The sequence below is a fragment of the Pteropus medius genome, unplaced genomic scaffold (genome assembly GCF_902729225.1).
Source record: "Pteropus medius unplaced genomic scaffold, Ma_sr-lr_union100, whole genome shotgun sequence".
Lineage (NCBI taxonomy): Eukaryota > Metazoa > Chordata > Mammalia > Chiroptera > Pteropodidae > Pteropus > Pteropus medius.
In genome coordinates, this window is record NW_024348304.1 from 291,025 (window position 1) to 310,997 (window position 19,973).

The 19,973-nt window shown below is 38.3% G+C and overlaps 1 protein-coding gene across 2 annotated transcripts in view; it reads left to right on the forward strand.

Moving 5' to 3' along the window:
* USP53 (ubiquitin specific peptidase 53) overlaps positions 1-19,973 on the forward strand; it is a 43,081-nt gene that overhangs the window by 11,646 nt on the left and 11,462 nt on the right. The window contains exons 2-14 of one of the 2 annotated variants that reach the window (XM_039879502.1): positions 65-720; positions 3,465-3,557; positions 6,927-7,061; positions 9,103-9,216; positions 9,296-9,378; positions 11,638-11,743; positions 12,313-12,459; positions 13,221-13,370; positions 14,543-14,705; positions 15,398-15,553; positions 16,767-16,913; positions 17,930-18,653; positions 19,732-19,808. In XM_039879502.1, coding sequence (XP_039735436.1) covers positions 577-720; positions 3,465-3,557; positions 6,927-7,061; positions 9,103-9,216; positions 9,296-9,378; positions 11,638-11,743; positions 12,313-12,459; positions 13,221-13,370; positions 14,543-14,705; positions 15,398-15,553; positions 16,767-16,913; positions 17,930-18,653; positions 19,732-19,808 — 2,239 coding nt within the window. In that variant the 5' untranslated portion in view covers positions 65-576. Of the gene's footprint in view, positions 1-64; positions 721-3,464; positions 3,558-6,924; positions 7,062-7,479; positions 7,612-9,102; positions 9,217-9,295; positions 9,379-11,637; positions 11,744-12,312; positions 12,460-13,220; positions 13,371-14,542; positions 14,706-15,397; positions 15,554-16,766; positions 16,914-17,929; positions 18,654-19,731; positions 19,809-19,973 lie in introns of those variants that run through there. The other variant, XM_039879503.1, reaches the window with a different exon arrangement.

Genomic DNA, 19,973 nt, shown 5'->3' on the forward strand with positions numbered 1-19,973 from the left:
CAATATTTGGGATTTTCTTGATTAGTCTTTACCTTTATTTAAACATTTCTTTTCTTCCTTGTAGGTTTGCTTTGAGGTTACGTGGGTATGAAATATGGAGTCATCTTTGGTAACTTCACCCAGGAAAGGGAGAGCCTTCTTCCTCATTAAGAGACCATAAGGACAGCAGTGACCAAAGGAGTCATGCCAGATGCCACCTCTCCATCAAGACAAATGGCTTGTGTTTTAAAGAAAATGATTTGTTCATTGACATTTTTACCAGTTTAAAAAAATCTTTTTCATTTTAAACTATACAAATCTCTTATACAATTTAACACATATAAAAATCTTTGAGGCTTCGTTTAAGATAGCTTTCTTTTTTAACTTTCAAAACTTAATGTTTATGTACCCTGTTTTGACTTCACAAAGTCCTCGAAATTTACAGCATCAGGAAAGATATGAACTTGGAAACTTACATTATAATAGACTGCAGTGACTTTAAGTGGACAGACAATTCAAGATATCATCCAATTTATCATCAGAAACTTCACATAAGTATATGATTCTTAGCTTTAATGCAAACGAAGTTGCTCGAAAATGGCGTGGGTAAAATTCCTACGGAAACCCGGGGGCAATCTTGGAAAAGTCTATCAGCCGGGGAGCATGCTGTCCCTGGCCCCCACCAAAGGCCTGTTGAACGAGCCAGGACAAAACAGCTGCTTTCTCAACAGTGCCGTCCAGGTGAGACCGTGAGGCGAGTTCTTACCGCACTTTAAAAAGTGCTGTTCGGGCAACTTCTTTTCTGTAATGCTGCTTTCACTTGTAAATTAAGAATATAGTTAGTGTTGACTTTGATGGGTGGCGAAATAATTTGGCTCGGTATTTTGGTTTTTATAACAAATGGAAATGGTTTTTTCAACAGAATCATATTACTATGATATAAATATATATTGATTTAAAATGATTACTTAATAAATTAAGAATATTTCTAGAATACATAAAATAATTTTTTTAGATTCAGCTAATGTGCCCCCACCTCTTCTCCCCACACACACACTTTTTTTTTTGAAAGAAATCCAGTAGAAACCATAGGTAACACAAAAAGAAGCACGCTGTTTGGGTTGAAATGAGAATGCAGTTTTTAGTCTCAGCACTCAAACTTCCTTCGCCCCTGACTATGACCTAAATCACCTCTGTGGAATCATAATTGGGACTGCACTGTTCTCTTCAAACTGAAGGGTTAATCCAGTTTGCTTCAATCCTTGTTGAAATTCTAGTAATTAGCAAGTATGTATCAACCTGCTTTTCTGTCTTAGATAAATGTGCTTTCTTGCGTGTGACATAGTTTTTACTGAACAGTTCTGGATTTTGTAGGATCCTGTGGCCTTCAGACCATTACTAAAAATGAGGATGATTTAGAATACTGGGATTTCCTATCGACCTTAGACTATACCTTAGAAAAATTTATTTAAAATAACCCACTTTTCACATAGTTTTGGATGCTTTTTTTTTCTCCTAAATCTGAGTAGAAAGAAATATTGGTTAATTAACTTATTTGATAAATGAACACATCTAGAATGTGTCAGTCAGGTGTCTTTTGTTCTCAGTTCCCTTCTGTCTAGGATAGATGTCAAACTTGAAAGTTCTGTAACCTGCCCATGGAAAGAGAAGCAATTGGCATTAGGAAAGCGTTAATTGTAATTTATGTTGGGACTCTTACATGGCCGTCACCGTTCTGGTTCTGGCTGGAAGATCCCACTGGCATTAAGTGCCATGAGAAATGCAGGAAAATATTTAGATACAGGGAACTATCAAACACCGAAAGACTGGGCATCGATGCTTTTGACTGAATGAGGCTGAGAGAAAGGGCTTCTAGCATTTCTAATCTTTTCCTGTTACTTGTTTCCTTTTTTTTTTTCACATTTCCCTCTTTCTGTCCTTTGGCTCCCAAATACTGTGTATAGTTCAGGGAGATGAAAAGTATATTATACTAGAGAAAATTGTGAGTAAGGCCCTTCCATGGTAAAGAAAATGGAGACATATTTCTATGGGAAGATTTTTTAAAAAGTGGACATTCCACAGACCGTCACCGTGAAGGTCATGTGTGCTTATCTACGTGGTCGCTGTTTCTGCGTGTCTCCCTCATCCTCATGCGACCCAGCTTTCTACCTGGCACTGCGGATCTGCCTGAAGGGCCGCTTTTAACATTTCTTGAAGCTCAGGCCTGTTGGCGATGGGTTCTTTCAGTGTCTGTGTGTCTGAGGGAAAATCTATCTCATTTTGTTTTCGAAAGATTTTTTTCACTCATTAAAGAAGTCTAAGTTGACAGCTTTTCTCTTTCAGTACTTTAAAGATTTTGCTCCTCTCTCTCCTAGCTTGCAGTATTTCCAGTGAAAAACTATTGTCATTCTTACATTTGTTCCTCTGTATGTTAATGTATCCTTTTTTTGGTCTGGCTGGTTTTAAGATTTTTCTCTTTCACTGCTTTAAAGCGATTTGGTTATGTTGCGCTTTTGACATAGTTTTTTCATGTTTCTTGTATTCGGCTTACTGAGGGTTTATAATTACAATCAAAATTAGAAACTCTCTGACCACTGTTTCTTTAAATTTTTCTGTCTCTCCCCTCCTGTGGGGGCCTCCACTCTCAAATATAGTTGGTTGTCATAATAGTCTTTACAGCAACAGAGAGCAGCTGGCATCCATTGCATGCCAGTTATGCTCTAAACACTTTACATATTATCTCTTGTTTATCCTTACAAGAACTCTGTGAGGCAGCCACAGTTATCCCCATTATAGAGATACCAGAGTTTCAGAATGATTTTAAGTACTGGACTGATTTATTTAAACAATGACAGTCTTTTTTGTTTATTTCATTTTTGTCTTTTAGTAGCAAATGATGAATGGGTAATTGCAGCAAAAATATCCAGTTTATTTCTTAACTGCTGCTTCTCACCATTCTCTACCCCCATTACCACACAGATGCGCCGTTTTCATTCAGTATGGAGTGACCACACAGGCCTCTGCTCACCCTTTTTTTTTTTTATTTGCCACTACATACTGACCCCTATTTGGTACACCCTGGTTTTCAACTCCATTTATATTTCCTTTCTAAATTTCAGTTCATTCCAAGTATTATAATCACTTCCTCTTTCAGGTCTCTGCCAAGTCTTCCATTCAGCATCCCGTGTTTCCTGTTCCTATAAAATCCTTCACTGAGGAATTCATTGTTTCTTTCTCTGTGCCTGTCATGGTTTTTACACATGAATCATTCAGTTATTTTCTGAATCTATCTTTTATCTGTGCACTACATGTATATAGAAGTTTTATACTTGCTATTATTTTTAGTGGTCGTCTGTGTCCGATTTATGTACAAGAGATTAAAAGGACTTATCAGCCTACTGCAGTTGTTAAAACATTTAAATCTCTTTTATCACAGTGAGAAAAATCTTACTGTATTTCTTTCTTCACATCTCACTCTTTTTTAGGTTTTATGGCAGTTGGATATATTCCGAAGAAGCTTGCGGGTTCTGACTGGACACGTTTGTCAGGGAGATGCCTGCATATTTTGTGCACTGAAGGTAACCTTTTAATAGTTCTGAAAAATTAGTATTAATTGTCTCTCCAAAAATTTAATTTTATTTGATAGTTTGTTTGGTCTATTTGACACATTTGGTTAGCTTATTTGTAATTAAAGTTCATTGTTAAGTGATCTATAGTTTTGAAGATGAATTCTTAAAGTATGCTTTATTGAGGTTTATGTTTTCATTTTTCACCTTTATATAAGGGCAGTTAAAATTAATATGCTAAATAATATAAAATTGTTTGGAACATCACACTTTTCATTATTTTGAAATATGTAACTAATGTTTTGAGCTATTACTAAATACTGTGCACTGCTATAGTTACTGAGGATATAGCAGTGAACAAAATGATAAAACCCCCTGTTTTCATGGAGCTTATATTCTTTAGGGGGGAGAAAATAAGCAAAATATAACTGTCAGATGGTTAATAATTGGGAAAGGGAGAGGGAATGGAATAGAGCCGAGTAGCCAGGAAGCCTCACTGAGAAAGTGACATTTAAGTCATGACCTGGAAAAGGTGGCCGAGTGGACGAGAACATCAAGCGATCAGGGCAGTGGCAACCAGAGGCCCTGAAGTGAGCGGGCGTCTGCCTGACGTGGTCAGGGAAACCTGGGCGCAGAAGCTTCTGGGCAAGGGCCAGAGTGGTGGGAGATGGGGCAGCGGCCAGGTGAGTCGCGGTGATTAGGAACGTGTCTGTGGATTCTTCTGCAGTCTTCCTGTCAAACTAGTTTCCCGAATCTCGGCTGGCTTTCATGATTGTGTCCATCCAGTACAATGCTGCATAAATGAGGCCGCACGCATCTGAGGTGAGGTTAGATCAGGAAACATGGCAAAGCTTCCACCTGGCTGTCTGTTGGGCGGTCATTCTTGGATGTGAGCTGCCATACCGTGAGGAGGCCAGGCCGGCCACGGCTGCAGCAGAAGTCCCAGCCAACAGGCAGTGCCAACGGCCAGCATCAGCTGCTGGATGTTAATGAGCGACCTTCAGACAATTCAAGGTCCCAGATAACTCCAAGCAGAGCAGACTTGAGCTGCAGATTTGTGATCAAAGTAAATGTTATTTTTAGTAACTAAGTTTTGGGGTGCTTTGTCATAGAGTAAGAAATAACTGGAGCAGAAGTCCAGATTATGTAGGGCCTTCTAGGCCTTCGTGAGATCCTTGGCTTTTTCTCATGAGTGATGTAGGAGCTCGGGATAGTTTTGAGTGGAGGAGTGATACAATCTATTTTAACTGGTATACTGTTTGGACTAGATCTCTTTGGCTGCTTGGTTGGGAATAAATAGAAGAGAGACAGAGGCAGAAACAGGGAGTCCAATTTATATTAGCATCTTATTTGTGTCATTGAATTCTTTGTCCGGCAATTTAAAGATTTTATTAACACATTTTCAGAAATAAACATTTCGTTCTTCTATTTACTTTCTTGAATATTCTTCATACACACGTGTAGAGGGGGAAAAAGCCATTTTCATGCTTTATTTTGATTTATGTTCCTAAAAAGCCTTTGAATACATTTGCATGTATTTTCTTTTCTAGGACATGGCAAATTAGGGTTATCGTTACAGTATCACATTTTATTTACTCTGCAGTAAAATTTGAAGGTTTGGCTAATTGTAGAAACTAGTATAAATTTCCTAGCCCAAATCTTTTATAGCTCTACACAATCACCTGCCTCTTCCCCTTGCTTGCCTTCCCCACTCCACAAACACACACACACACACACTCACACACTCACACACACTCACACTGCACTTTAGCCAGACTGGCCTTGCAGTTTCTCAAGTCTGGCTTCCATCTCTGAGTGTTTTCATTGTTACTGCTTTTGTCTAGAATGCTTTTCTTCCAAATGTCCTCAAGGCTAACATCCTCATTTCCTTTATGCCTTTCCTCAAATGTCACTTCTCATCAGGAGTCCTTCCAGAACTACCCTAGGTCAGGGCTCCTCGCCCTCCCTCTCTCCTACCACCAGCCTCCCTATTCCTTTTACACTACCTTCAGTTTTCTCTCTTGTGCTTGCCACATGCTGACATACTACTTATGTAATTACTCGTTCATTTGCCCTCGCCCATTGCTGCAGCTGGAGTGTACGCTCCCTGAAGGCGGAGCCTTTGCTTTCCAGTGCACAGCAGCGCCTTGCATACACTAGGCAAGTAGAAAATAGATGGATGCCAGACGCATGAGTGGCAGTCTAGTGTAGATTAATATCTGAGACATTACCTGGAAAGTTAATTGCCTAAATAAGAAATGACATCTAAAAATATCTTCATTTTCTAGTATTTGTAATTATATCTAAAAAATTCTAGTTCTGGATATCTAGTATAATTTGGCATCTTTATTTTTAAATCTAATTTATAAATTACATTTTCTTGTAGTAGTGGGACAGATTTTTAAAATGTTTTCATAGCCTACCATGTGTTAATCTTAAAAAAAAAATTGTTTTCTGAAATGACACACTCCTTGAGCTAATTAATACAGATGTTAATATGACCAATCCTTATTTGATAAGTTGTCACTGAAAACCACCTTTTTCCCTTACTTTCTGTCACTTAAGTGATTGTCGTAAAACTGAAACTTATTAAAGTTATTTTTGCAGAAATTCGATAAGGAAAATAGAAAACACATTAACACCTGTAATCATATATTCTTGAATGATGTTTCCACTGTTTCTTAGGCTTAGGTTAGAAATAATTCTCTAAGTGAGGAAAACTGATAACTTGGGGAAGTTTTTAAAAATAAAAGTAATCTTTTCCCTGTGCATTTTTGTCTTATAAAATATACATTTTTCATTTTCTACAAACAAATTTAATAATAGCGAGAAATTGCCTTTCCATTGCAGTTGTCTAATTTTTGTTTGTTTTTAAAATAGTTTGTCAGTTTTTGAGGTTTACTTAAGAAACGAAATTCTAAAAGTTCACTTAGACTATTTTAGCTTTTTGTTAAGAGTAGCAAACTTCCTCTAATTTTTATGTGATTAGGTGTTTATTTTTGGTAAACATAATTTTAATTCCTATAGTGTACTTTTAGATTTAAAGCAACATATCTCAAAACTCTTCCTTAAACCTGCATCAGGATCAGCTAGGGAACATTTTGAACATGGGCCTCACCTCTGGTTGACTCAGAAGACTAGGGCCGGAGCTCAGAACTCCAGGCGTTTAGGGCTCACGCAGGCTGACGTCAGACAGACAGGCTGGCGCAGCCTCACGTGACCGATACGCGTAAATCATTTTTGTCTGGAATTTTGGAGCGAAAGGCTTTCGCGCCGGCTTCCCAGGGTGGTGTTTCGAGTTTCTCCATGTCGCGGTGAAATGATGCAGGTGTGTTTGCAGTTGCTGGCGCGAAACTCACGGATGTGCTTGTCGATTCCCAGACGATTTTCGCGCAGTTTCAGCACAGCCGGGAGAAGGCCCTGCCCTCGGATAATGTGCGGCATGCGCTGGCCGAGAGCTTCCGCGACGAGCAGCGCTTCCAGCTGGGCCTGATGGACGACGCCGCCGAGTGCTTCGTAAGGCCTCCGATGCCCCCTGCGCCCGGCAGCAGTGTGCACTGCCTGAACGGTGCTCACTAGGAGACAGACGAACCAGGCATTGTGACAGTGGAAAAGGATCAGAGCCGCTCAGGGGCCCGTGGCCTGCCCATCCTGCACGGCGCAGTCTGTGGCCGTCTGTGTTTTGCTCACTTCTGGTTTTGATGATTTGCACGGCTCCAGTTTTTATTGAGTATTAGGCTACTAGGATATTTCAAGGTTTATTTATTGGAGCAGAGGGCTTATTACGTTGCATTCCATCATTTTTTTGGGTCGAGCCCCCTAGGGCACTGTGTCCAGCACGCTCACAGCACTGGCACACCTAGTATACGCGGGACGCTGGCTGGGGACAAGGGCGTCTCGGTGGGCAGCAGCTCTGACACACACCTCGTTCCAGGTAGAGAGTCACTGACTGAGGGTGATGTCCTAAGACTCTGTCACCACCACATTGATAAGTGGAGCATTCCTTTGATCAGTGATGGACCTCATACCCCTTCTCAAATATGCATGTTGATTAACTAGTAACATAGTAAGTAACTAATAGTACATTCCAGTAATATAGATGCCACCTATATTTAAGATGCAGCCATTTCTTCTCTTTGGCTTGCATCTGTTCCGCAAATTCTGTAAATTCATCAGAAACCCGTGTAAGGTTTTCCTTGCCATGTCGTTTCCCTGTCCCCACTGGCTCCTGCTTAGGCCTCTCTCAGCACGGTTCAAGCCTCCTCGTTAGTGCCCTTTCAGCCTTTTCTCTTGTAGTCTGGTTTTTAATGGCCACCAGATTAATAAAATTTTCTTCAGATTAATGCTTGTTCCTCAGATATTTCTGTGATTCACATCCAGACTCTCTTTTGACATCTGTGGCCCTTAGAATTAAACTCCAGCTTATCTCTTCCTCCCCGAATTTTCCCTCCTAGTGAGACGCTTACATCCTGTTCCTCAAACATATCTTTAAGTTCCCGTTTCTAAAGCCTTTGCTTATGCTCCTGAAATATTCAGAACTTTTCTAATCTATCATTTGCTGAGGTTTGGCCTAAGTCAGACCTACTAGATAATGACTGATCAAAGCACCCCCAACAGTTCTCTTAATTTCTGTAGAATTTGCTGTTTGTAGAATTTGTTTAGCATTTATATGTTGTTGTTGCTTTTTAATGAGCGTCTTTACGTTCCTTAGATGGAAAGCACACTCCCCGTGTTGATTAAAATGTGTCAAAACTGCAAACAGTTGTGAGATGTGCTTTTCACATTTCTCATTTTTATAGTTGACCCATTCCTTAAAATATAAATAAATGTATTTGGCACAATGCTGAACTTTATAGTTTTACTTTCACTTAAGTGTACTAATACCTCATAGAATAACTCACGGAGTATCTAGAAATCCAGGCTTAAATAATTGAATGCTTTTAAATGTCCTGGGACAGAAGAGGAGGAAGTTAGCTAATTAAAAGTATCCATTTTTAAGCTTTGGCAAAAAAGAGGATACTTTGCTAAAGAAATAAATACCCCTCGTTGACCTGTATTACAAATCTGAGCTTTCATGTGAAGTTAGTTACGAGCAGATTCCTTGCATTTAGGTGTTAGAGCAGTTATTATCATTAATATTTACTGATATTTTGATGTAAGTTGTATAGACTATCCAGATAATCCAAGTAGGAATTTTTTTAAAAAATTAACTGCTTTTTCTCATTGTTAGAATGCTGGAAACAGGGAACTGTGTTTCTAATATTAAATTCTAGATATCAGCTGTCATGAGTTCATTTTCGAAAGGGTTTTTTAAATCATACATTATAATGTTTCTCATTAAATTTAAAAAACTGATGCTACAAAAAGTAAATAATTGAACATTTGAAGTGTTGATTGAAGATGAAAACTGAAAAGCCAACAGTATGTGTGTCCCTCCTAGATTTAAGACAGTGGAAATCTCTGAAAGGTTTTTAAGTTTGTAAAGTTAAAAAGAGTTGTATTTTGAAGTGTCCTCTGCCAGTTTCATAACCCATTTGTCTTCTGATTTTTAAATTAGGAAAATATATTGGAGAGGATTCATTTTCACATAGTGCCAAGCAGAGACTCAGACATGTGCACCTCTAAATCCTGTATCACTCACCAGAAGTTTGCGATGACTCTGTATGAGCAGGTGAGGTGGCTTGACTCTCTCGTTAGATATTATATTCCTGTTCCATAACTGAGAAATTGAACACGTGTTTTTACCGTAGTGTGTGTGTCGTAGCTGTGGAGCGTCATCAGATCCCCTGCCTTTTACAGAATTTGTGCGGTACATTTCGACAACAGCCCTGTGGTAAGAACCTGTTAAAGCGCCTTTTTCAAGGAGTCAATGACACATTGAGGCACACTGAGTGAGCATTTATTTTCTAAAACCATAACATACGGGAATGTCTGCTCACTGTCTGGGACTATCAAGTACGCCACCATCAGAGGTACTAAGTGGTGTTTGTCTCAGTTGGGTATTTCCGAGTTAGTCAGATACTTATACCACTTAGTGAAAGATACAAAATATTGGTCAAAATTATATCTATATTTATAGCAAGTTTTGGAACTGTGGAGGAGAGCTTAAAATGACAAGCTCAGTGGTAATTGGAGCTGCTCATGACCTCATTTGTTCTAAGATGTTAACTTTGTAGTGGACGTGTCTCCTGTCAGCCCCACTGTGTCTCTTCGTGGTGATGGAAGCTAGGGTAGGCAGGAAAGAAAGGAAAAAGTGAAAATAATCTTCTGTCAGGCTTAGTGTATATAAGGCCTCAACATTCACCTGGCATAAAAATGTGCCATGCTTGCCTGCCTGCCTCCTCCCTGCTGCCCACGAACCATGAGCTAGTTAGGGATCCAAAAATGATTCTTAGGCTTTGCATAGTAAGAATTGTTTGAGTATTTTCCATCAGGTATTAGAGAATATAAATATTTGATTTTGATAAGCATTGAATAAGATCATGTTTGCAGATATTTTAATACAAAAGGAAAACATGGATCAATACTCAGTTAGACTGCATCAGTACAGCAATTAGTTACTAAGTGCTCCCATATTTTTATCATCGTGCAGTGAATATCTTGTGCTCATCCATTTCATTCGATTATTAAATTTCCCGTTTTTTTTGGATATAGCACATTATTTCTTAAAGATTTTTGAAGAATAACAGGTTATTTGGGCATGTTTTGTTTCTTATGTAAACAGATTTGGGGAACATTGGTTTAGAGAAAGATCACCTAAAGTTCTGTTAATGGTAGGCTTTTTTTTTTTTTTTCACTTTGTATGAAAAGTAAGATGGTGTTCGAACAAGGAGAGACGCACAAATCGAAAACCGTAAAACTTGTCCACTTTGCGGCTCTTGTGCAAAACGACAGGGTTCTGCGACAGGCTGAGACATGAGGGTTAGGGTCCCTCAGCCTCTCCCTGGGCCACACCACACACTCTGGAAGCCCAGGCTTTGCATTCTAATATTCTCTCTCTTTTTATTGGTTTTTAGTATTGAATATCAATTACTGAATACTTAGTATGTGCCAGGCTTTACGTAAACTGTCACTTTTAGCCAAGACACTGTTTTGTTGATTAAGAAATAGATTTAATGAGGTTGATCTGGTAAATGGACAAATTAAGATTGAAACCCAAGTCTGGTTTCATTTCAAATTCATTATTTGTCTGGTCAGCCACTACTCTGATGCTGTTAATTTTGTAAAACCATTATGTGCAGTTCGAATGAGACTGTCAGCTTTGGTACTTTCTAGTATACTTGTGAAGGGCTTAGAAGAATGAGTACTTTTGATCGTTATTGAATGTTGTGTGTTATTTAAACCATTGAACTGTAAAACATATCCAGCTCTAGGACAGTTATATTAAGTAGAACCAGAGCATCTCAAACAGAATCGAGTAAAGGTATTTGAGCCTCCATTACATTTCTTTTCGGAAATGTTTAAATAGTTGTTTAAAGATTCTTAATACGTAGGCATGTAAGAATTTGAGTCTAGGAGAGGTTGAATAAAGAGTAGCACAGGCTCCCATGAACTGGTAAGCATTTGCGATGGAGCAGGAGGCACAGCCTGGTCTCAGGAGCTTTGGTTATGGCTTCTGCATTAATCAGCAAAGGGCCCTGCTCTTTGCTGAAAATGATAACTTTGTTTTCGGAAGCATTAGGCCAGAGAGGAGGCCTTTCCTGTAATTCGTTTCTCGTTAGGCCCACATTTAAACTCAAATCCCTTAGTAATTTATGGAATAATTTAAGTAATAACATAAGGGAAATGTTTGGACTTAGAACTACCTTTGGATGGAGCATCTTAACTCGCACATGTAGTCCCAAACAGTGGTATAGTTTTGTGTCATTTTAGTTTGTTCTTGACCTAATTTTTTTATGACATAGCTGTCAAATTTCATGCTGTTTTACTTTATGGAAATTTATGGTTAATTTTTTTAGCCAAAAATAATGCTTTAAGATAGAAAAAGTGATTATATGTATCCATATTGATAAGGTAGTATTTGTCATTCATAATTTATCAGGTCTTTTGTAAATTTATAGGCCAGATTTGAGACTGCTTTTTTCTTTTGTAGCAATGAAGTTGAAAGAATGATGGAAAGGCATGAACGTTTCAAGCCTGAACTGTTTGCAGAATTGCTGCAAGCAGCAAATACTACTGACGACTACAGGAAATGCCCTGTAAGTATAATTTGGAGAATATTAGGATGCTTCAGAGTTTGTCACTTTGAAAATAGACATTACTATGGTCATATTAACTAGATATGGAATTCATTTTAAGAATTTATTTTTTTAGTGAGCTATTTATCTCAGCACTATTTCTTTAAAAACTTTGCGAAGAATTTAAGGTAGCATATGTTGATTAATTTTTTTAAAGTTCTGAAATCCATCATTTGACTAAAGACAAAATTAGTTTCTTTTTTTAAGTAAACACTGCAAATGATATCCATTCTTTTCTCATGTATTATTATTAATGACTTCAGTGGTTCTGTTTATGATTTTTTTTAGGTTGAATTCTTGTTTTAACAGAATATGCAAACATATCAAAGTACTTTGATTTAAAAATAAACTTCCTGTTTAATCAGTGATTAAAACAAATAGGTCATTAGACATCCAGTTTAGTATGCTTAATAAATAAATTTCCAATATACGTTAAGACTGTTATTACATAATACAAACTGCATAAGGCCGGCCACCTGTGGTCTGTATGTTTCGACAATTTTAAAGCTCGCCTTTTAATTTTTCTTTAGAGTAACTGTGGCCAAAAAATAAAAATCCGCCGTGTGTTAATGAATTGCCCAGAGATCGTCACGATCGGCCTGGTCTGGGATTCCGAGCATTCTGACCTGACGGACGATGTCGTTCGCCACCTGGCAACGCACCTGCATCTGCCTGGGGTACCGCAGCTCTTTCCCCCCGACCCCCTTGTGTCTGCAATCCTCTAGACCATCTTCACCGACTGTACTGCCCTTCGCTCTCAGATCTAAGTTGTCTTTCTGAAGGACATAATGTTCGGAGGTAGCTCTGATGATGGTAACCGGATCAGACTAACTGGAATGCCTGTCTTGCATCGGCTAGGGGCGGCTCTCAGTTAGAAACCGTCTGTCTCATACTGGATCTCATGTCACCCTAGAATGATGATGACAGGATGTGTGTTGTGTATGTGCTATGATTAGAAATATAAACATTAACCTGGGAAGGGTTAAGAGTTAAAATTCATCTACAGCACTGATCTCTCGATATGCCTATTACCATCTTAATACATTTTAAATTGGTTTATGTTACAATTAAACTTTTAGATAATACTTTTAATGTATGTTCAAGTATGTGATTCAATTACAAATTTTCAGAAAGCATGTGATTTATCTCACAGTTTGAGTTTCTGTATGTAAAGTGTCAGTTCTACGTTATTGGAGAGACTGTATCGCTGAACTCAATTGTAGTGCGCTCATTTTATTGGACTTGTTGTTTCTTGTGGACTGGTCAAAAGGAGTAATTCTCTTAACAGAGCAATGTCAGTGCAGTGGTGTCTTCATATAGTAGAATACCGGACTGGGGTAGTGTGCGTGAGAAATGGTTTTTAGAGTCAAGTACATCAAATTATTACTTTTCATTTTTTAAAAGATGCAGTATTAAATGTACATTACTTTTTGAACAGCTTTTTTATAGGGTTACTGATGAAAATGCCAAAAATAGTGAACTTCACCTTGTCGGCATGATCTGCTACACCAGCCGACATTATTGTGCCTTTGCGTTTCATACCAAGAGTTCCAAATGGGTATTTTTTGATGATGCAAATGTGAAAGAGGTAAGAACGCTTTCACAAACTGGAATGTTTTACTGTTTCGGAGTAAATGATATAATGATGATACATAATGAAATGTTAAAATAAAGACGTAATTGTATAAAGTGATTACTATATACAAATACTTATAAAATAATAGTAGCATCATTAAGTTCACATTTCCTTTCAGTAATTCTTGAAATCTGTTTTACTTGAAAGCCAACTTTAAGCCAGTCCATTTCTAGAATAATAAAAAGGTGACCGACAGATGTTGATATACAAATGTGTAACTGTCAGAGATCCACACGTAGTCCTTTTGTCTGATGCATAGTTGCTATATGTATTATTTCTTTGTGGATGATTCACAGTTGCTTTGTATAATAAGTGCCAAAAATCTATTTTTTTTATGACCGTTTTCAAATTTTGTGGTATTTAGAATTAGATATATGTATTATATCTTTCGATAAATAATTTACTAAACATTATAATATCTAGAAAACTAGCAAATAGTAGTTCTTAATAAGGAACATGTCTCACAATCATCTTCAGAGCTTTTTAAAAGCATATATGCCTGGACTCTCGAATTGTTGATTTAATGGTATAGGGGACAGGTATCTGGATTTTTATAAAGTTCTAAAGGATATTCAGACTTAGCCACAGTTGGAAACTCTCGATGTTGTTTACACCGTTCGTAGGCTTATTGGCTTTGAGAATCATTATTAAGCAGTAAACTGATTTTAAAAAATAAGTTGTTTCATGTTATAAGCAGACGAGGTACAATTCCCTTTACTTTCATTTTAATATATGGTGAGGCCAGTTATCAGCACTACTATTTACTAAGTCAATAAAAGTTCAAATATGTGGTAGTTATTGGACTTCTGACTCCACCCATGAAGGATTAAAAATTAGAATGCCAAATAGCTGAAAGGACTTTTTAAAACATTGGACAGCAGGCAGTCAAACCAAAAAAAAGTGTATAATTTTGCCCATTAATTTTTAATAATAGTGTTTAAAGATTTTTATTTAGACTAGTTATTAAAGAAAATAAAATTAACCATGTAATATGATGAACAATTGAACTAACATCTGAGTGTCTTGAAGTTTTTTGATATGCAGATTAATTAAATCTCTGCCCGTTGACGAAACACAGGGATTACAGGTTTTGTTTTGTTTCATTCACTGTGGTTTTTTCAAAGGTTGGCACCAGGTGGAAAGATGTGGTCTCCAAGTGCATCCGGTGCCACTTCCAGCCCCTGCTTCTGTTTTACGCAAACCCTGAGGGCACAGCAGTTTCTACTGAAGATGCACTCAGGCAGGTCATCAGCTGGTCCCATTATAAATCCGTTGCAGAAAATATGGGTAATTCTTTTTAAAAAATTCTTTCTAGTGTTTTTTCTATAATTGCAGCCACACTACAAGTACTATCATATATTGAATATAAAATGAATGTTGAGGATAATTTCAAGTTTAGTTTCCTTAAGGTGGAGTTAAGGAAAATTCTGGTACTTGGAGTTAATCTTTATAAAGAAACCTTTCCATCTACGGCCATGCTACTCTGGTTAGTACTTGGATGGGAGACCACCTAGGAAGACCAGGTGCTGTAGGCGTAAGAAATAAAAAAATAAGGGATTGTAAGCTGACAAGTTTCTTGCAATCTGTGAGGTCAACCAAGGGAGTCGCCTTGCCTAAAAAAAAAAAAAAAAAAAATAGTAATTAAAAAAAAGACAAACTAAAAGTTAAAAAAAATAAAAATAGAGAAACCTTTTCTCCCCAGTGGCTTCAGGGCCCGCCTGCCACTGCGGTCGCACAGGCACAGGAGGGCGTGCGTGGCTGGCCATGTTTTCCAGTGGCGAGGATTGAGATGGAAAGCTCAGGGCTGCTAGGCCGTTCTCAGTGCATTACAGAGCATGGAGCAACCCTTAAAACAAGTCAGATCTTGAGTTTCTAAGTAATTTCGTCTGCAGCATTAAAAATGTCTGAAAAAATGATTCAGACATCACTTCTAGGCGGAAGGGGGGCCTGGATGACACATTTTTGTCTGTCTTTTTAAGGATGTGAAAAGCCCTCAATTTATAATTCAAAAGATAATTCAAAAGAAAATGGATTTGGTGATCAGGCAAAACAGAGAGAAAATCAGAAATTTCAAGCAGATAACATTTCATCATTTAGTCGGAGCCACATTCAAACAAGTGGTGGTAGAGGACCAGGTATGTGTTTAAATTGTCATTTTTACATCGTCCCTGAGTAGTCAAGCCTCCTCCTTTCTTCACTTACTGAATCTCTAATTCTTGGTGAGGACCACACAGAAGGACAGTGCATGACTAGCTGTCCGTGGCCATGAAGAGACAGTAACAAACATAATAAAATTTTGTCTTTTGATGTATTCATTTTTCTGAGACACGTAGTTTTATCTGAACTGTTTGCCTCGACCGGGTTTGAGTTTCTCCATGTACTCTGATCTGTAGTGGGCTGGAGGCGATCTGGACTGTTACCAAAAACACTGTAATGTGTCCTCTCCTTCAAACTGTTACTTATTAACTTGGAGAGGAAGAACATGAGTTAATAATTTGGCTCCTAAGCCAAAATTAAATTTACCATTAGTGAATGCAGTAGTTCAAAGTTACTGTTGTAGTTTGTTCCTACCGTCCTTTTTATTCGACTATCTCTTATCGTCCCACGACTTTTAATTTTCACAAACTGAGTTTGTGACTCAAAACTAATTGGGTGGATATTCAAGGTGATTTTGTCAGTAACTTTTAAATATATTCATGCAGTAATGTCTAACCACAAAAATAGCCCATAATCAAAGGTGATAAGATTTGGAATTAATCAACAAAGAACTACAAGAAGTACTTTTAAAAATTCTTAATAGAACTATACCTTTACCGTCTTAAATGTGGGTACTCTTAGATTGAGCCATTATCTGTTTTTTAAAATATACCTACTTTTAAGCCCAGGAGCTCTGTATATGTTAAAGAACGCAAACATTGGAACCGGACAACTTGAGTCTCTAATCCTGGATATGTATGACAAGTGAGCTTGGACAAGTTTTTGACTTCCGTTTCTTGATCCAAAATGGAGACATTAATTGTACTCACCTCCAAGAGTTAAATGAGCTGAGACGTTTGGAATAGTGCCCGACACATATCACGACTCGGTTACCTTTAGCCCTTAGGAGTTCAGTAGGAGGTCTCGCGTTAGGAGCCGGACAGGAAATTTTAGAGGATGACTTGCCTCTCCAGTGTCAGGGTTAATACACTGACTCTTCTTTAGTTAAGCATTAAAACGAGTTCGTTGTGTACTTTAATCTATGTTTTGTTTGTAATATTTGCGTCTTAAATATTTTATACGGTTTAACTTGTACTTCTATCGAATGATTGGAAACGAGCTGCATCGTTATGAGAGTGGTTTCCTTTGCAGTGAAGCTAAGTCACAGCGATCAAAGGGAAAAGATGAAAGGTATTTCCAGAGAATGTGCTCTGAAGGCCATGGAACAGAGAAACTTACTTTGCTCACAAAGAAGAGATCTGGAGAGGGGACAAAGGAGAGACTTGGGTCGACATAGAGGTGAGTGAAGAGCTCGTAGCATTCATTTGAAAAGGGGCAACTAAAGTCTTGTTTTAAAACTAAATTTTATAGCTTTAAGACAATTTAATATAATTTAGAATATATTTATGTATTTGTATGGTATGTATCTTAAATATAATTTCTTTGATAGAAAGTCTGTAAATGTAAATTTATCCTTGCTTTTATTAAATTCTAGCCTGGAATGTTTGTTCGTTTTGCTCTTTTAACTTTTAATTATAAATTCACCCATGTGGTGTGTCCCAAAAATGAGGAAGGCTATAAAATTACGTGAAAAAAAGCCGCTTTTCCTTCAACCTGGGACCTCCCTCTGGTGCCCTGTTAGTAGTTTCCAGTTTGTTCTGAGCCTGTGTCACTCTTCGTGGTTTTATGTTGTTTTTTTTTCTCTGTGGACATACCATAATATAACCGAGACTGCTGGACTTGAGAGGTTGATTTAAGGCTTTTGCACATTCTTTCACTTTTAGCTCTGTGTACTGTGTGCGAATAGCCATAGCTTAAACTTCTTCCAGAAGCATTACTGGGTTAGGGTACGTTTATTTTTAATTCGATGGATGTGGCTCACTTGCCCTCCTAACTCTGAGCTCGTCCGTGCTCCTGCCCTTGGTGGTTGCACGTAAGCTCCTTCATGCTCCCAGCAGCAGTCGGTTCAACAAACCTTTAAATCTCTACCAATATAAGAGGTGGAAAATACTTTTATTTTTATGATTTTCATTAATTATGAGTGAGGTAGAACAGTGTTTTATTTTTAAACTGCTTTAATTATCTTATGAGTAGAGATCACTTTTAAAAATCAGTATAACCATTTATGTTGTCAATGCCTCTCATTAAGCTCAGGGCTGAGAAAACACTTTTCATTCTCAAAGCGCTGTGCGATACGATTTAAGCACTTACGATTATCACTTACCTGCTACTGCTTGGCATTTCTTCTCAAGCAGGGTATTTGGCTTGTGAAAAGCAGTTTATTCGTACCTTTATATACTTATTTATTTTTACAGATTTGGTTGATGAAGACATCCCACATTTCCAGCCTGGATCGCCTCCTGCCCCCGGCGGCTTTAGGCAGCGTGGCCGTCCACCCGTGTGTCACAGTCAGGCGAGAGGGCCGTGCAGACACGACCAGGCTGCCCAGCAGGGCCGCGCTGCTGCCCAGATGCCGAATTCCAGGAAAGCCCAGATCCTTGTTCCGGGAGAGAAACCTGGCAAAGTTAAGAGTGACGGTGGCACTGGGTATGACACAGACAGTAGCCAAGATTCGAGGGATAAAGGAGGCAGCTCTAACGGCAGCAGTAGGAGCCGGAACCGAGGCTGGAAACCTCTGCGGGAAACCTTAAATGTGGACAGTATTTTTAATGAAAGTGAAAAAAGGCAGCATAGTCCAAGACATAAGTCAAATATCAGTAACAAATCTAAATGTAGCAAAGATCAGAGTTTTAACAACTGGCCAAAAGAGAGTCCAAAGCAAAAATGTTTAATGACCATATATGAAGATGAAGCAGGAAGCAGGAGCTCCCTGGAATGTGATGGAAAAGGAGCTGAGAACAGTACAAGCCTCAAAGAGACTAAAGCCCACGGCGACCGCTGGCAGATGCAGAGGACTGAGTCTGGGTACGAGAGCAGCGACCATGTCAGCAATGGGTCTGCTAATTTGGACTCCCCCGTCACAGATGGAAATGGTGCAGTCTTGGAGCTCAGTGGCGCTGGAGACACAGCACCCTTCAGGTAATACACGGAGTAAATGACGGAGCTCCCCCAGCATTCTCGTTAATTATTTGAAGTAATTTTTCAAGTTTGGGTCAGTTAAGTGTAATGGGAAGAGCTTGAGCTCAGAGTAAAGGAACCTGGGATATTGCAGGTTATTTGATGTTCAGGTTTCTATCTCTAATAATTTTTTCCTGGTCCACCGCCTGTCCCCCCCCCCCAAAAAACCAACAACTTTATTTTTAGGAAATTTGAAAATATAGAAATACATTATAATTTTTGGCACTGGAAACTATCGATACGTAGTATGGGTTTTAAGCATAGATATAAATTGATCGCCTCACTAATTAAGTAAATTGTTTAATTCTTCAATCTATTTAATACTCATTATCCCATCTCTAACTTCTGTAACTTGGAACTGGGGTAATTTTATACTGTCACTACCCAGTTCTGTGGAAGAAATATGTATTTTTTTCCTTTAGCAAATATAAAAGAATGAAGCCAAATAACTGAGTTTGTGTTCAATTAATTCTTAATTCTGAATATGTCATATTACTGTTAGCAGTCTGTTCTCACTCCTCTGTGTAATCTCTAAGCTTTGTCACGGCGTAAGTGGCTACTGTCTCAGGTTAGTCTAGCCACCACTGCTTTTAATCCATCTAAAACATCTTGGTTTCATATTAACCGGTGTTTTACCATCTTCATTATTTAAAAACCAGATTCGCAAAACTCATTTGCTCCTGTTTTACTAAAATAATCGGGGAAACTTTTTTATTTGGCAGGATAATTTCATAACACTTCTTGGAAAGGAGTAACTTAGGGTAGTAGAAAGATCAGGACTTTGTAACCAGATAGGCTTGGATTTGAATTATTGAGCAAATTCATATGACTTTCACAGCCTTAATCTCCTGTTGTAAAATGAGATTTTAAGCGTCGCTGTGAGATGTAAGTTAAATAATGTTCACTAAGCCCCTAGAACAACACACGGCGAATAATAATTATTTAACAAATGTTATTTCCTTTCTTTCTCTTACAGTAAACTAAAATAATAATCCACGATAGCTGATGTGTCTGGTGCGTGTTTTGTTCTCTTTTCTAGTGACCAGATTAAGACATGCAACGTAAATATAGAATGTGTGAACAGTGCCTCCCAACAGATCAAAAACCACTTTGAAGGTAAAGTTCTTGTTTAAATATATTGCGATGGTAGCAGTGAAGAATAAACCATACTGGTGAGAGTCAAGGGCAGCCCTGCTGCTGACAGGTGTGTGGACAGTGAGCCCAGTGGTCGGGAGAGCTCACGCTGGAAGCCCTTCAAGGACGGGGAGCAGCCGTTTCAGG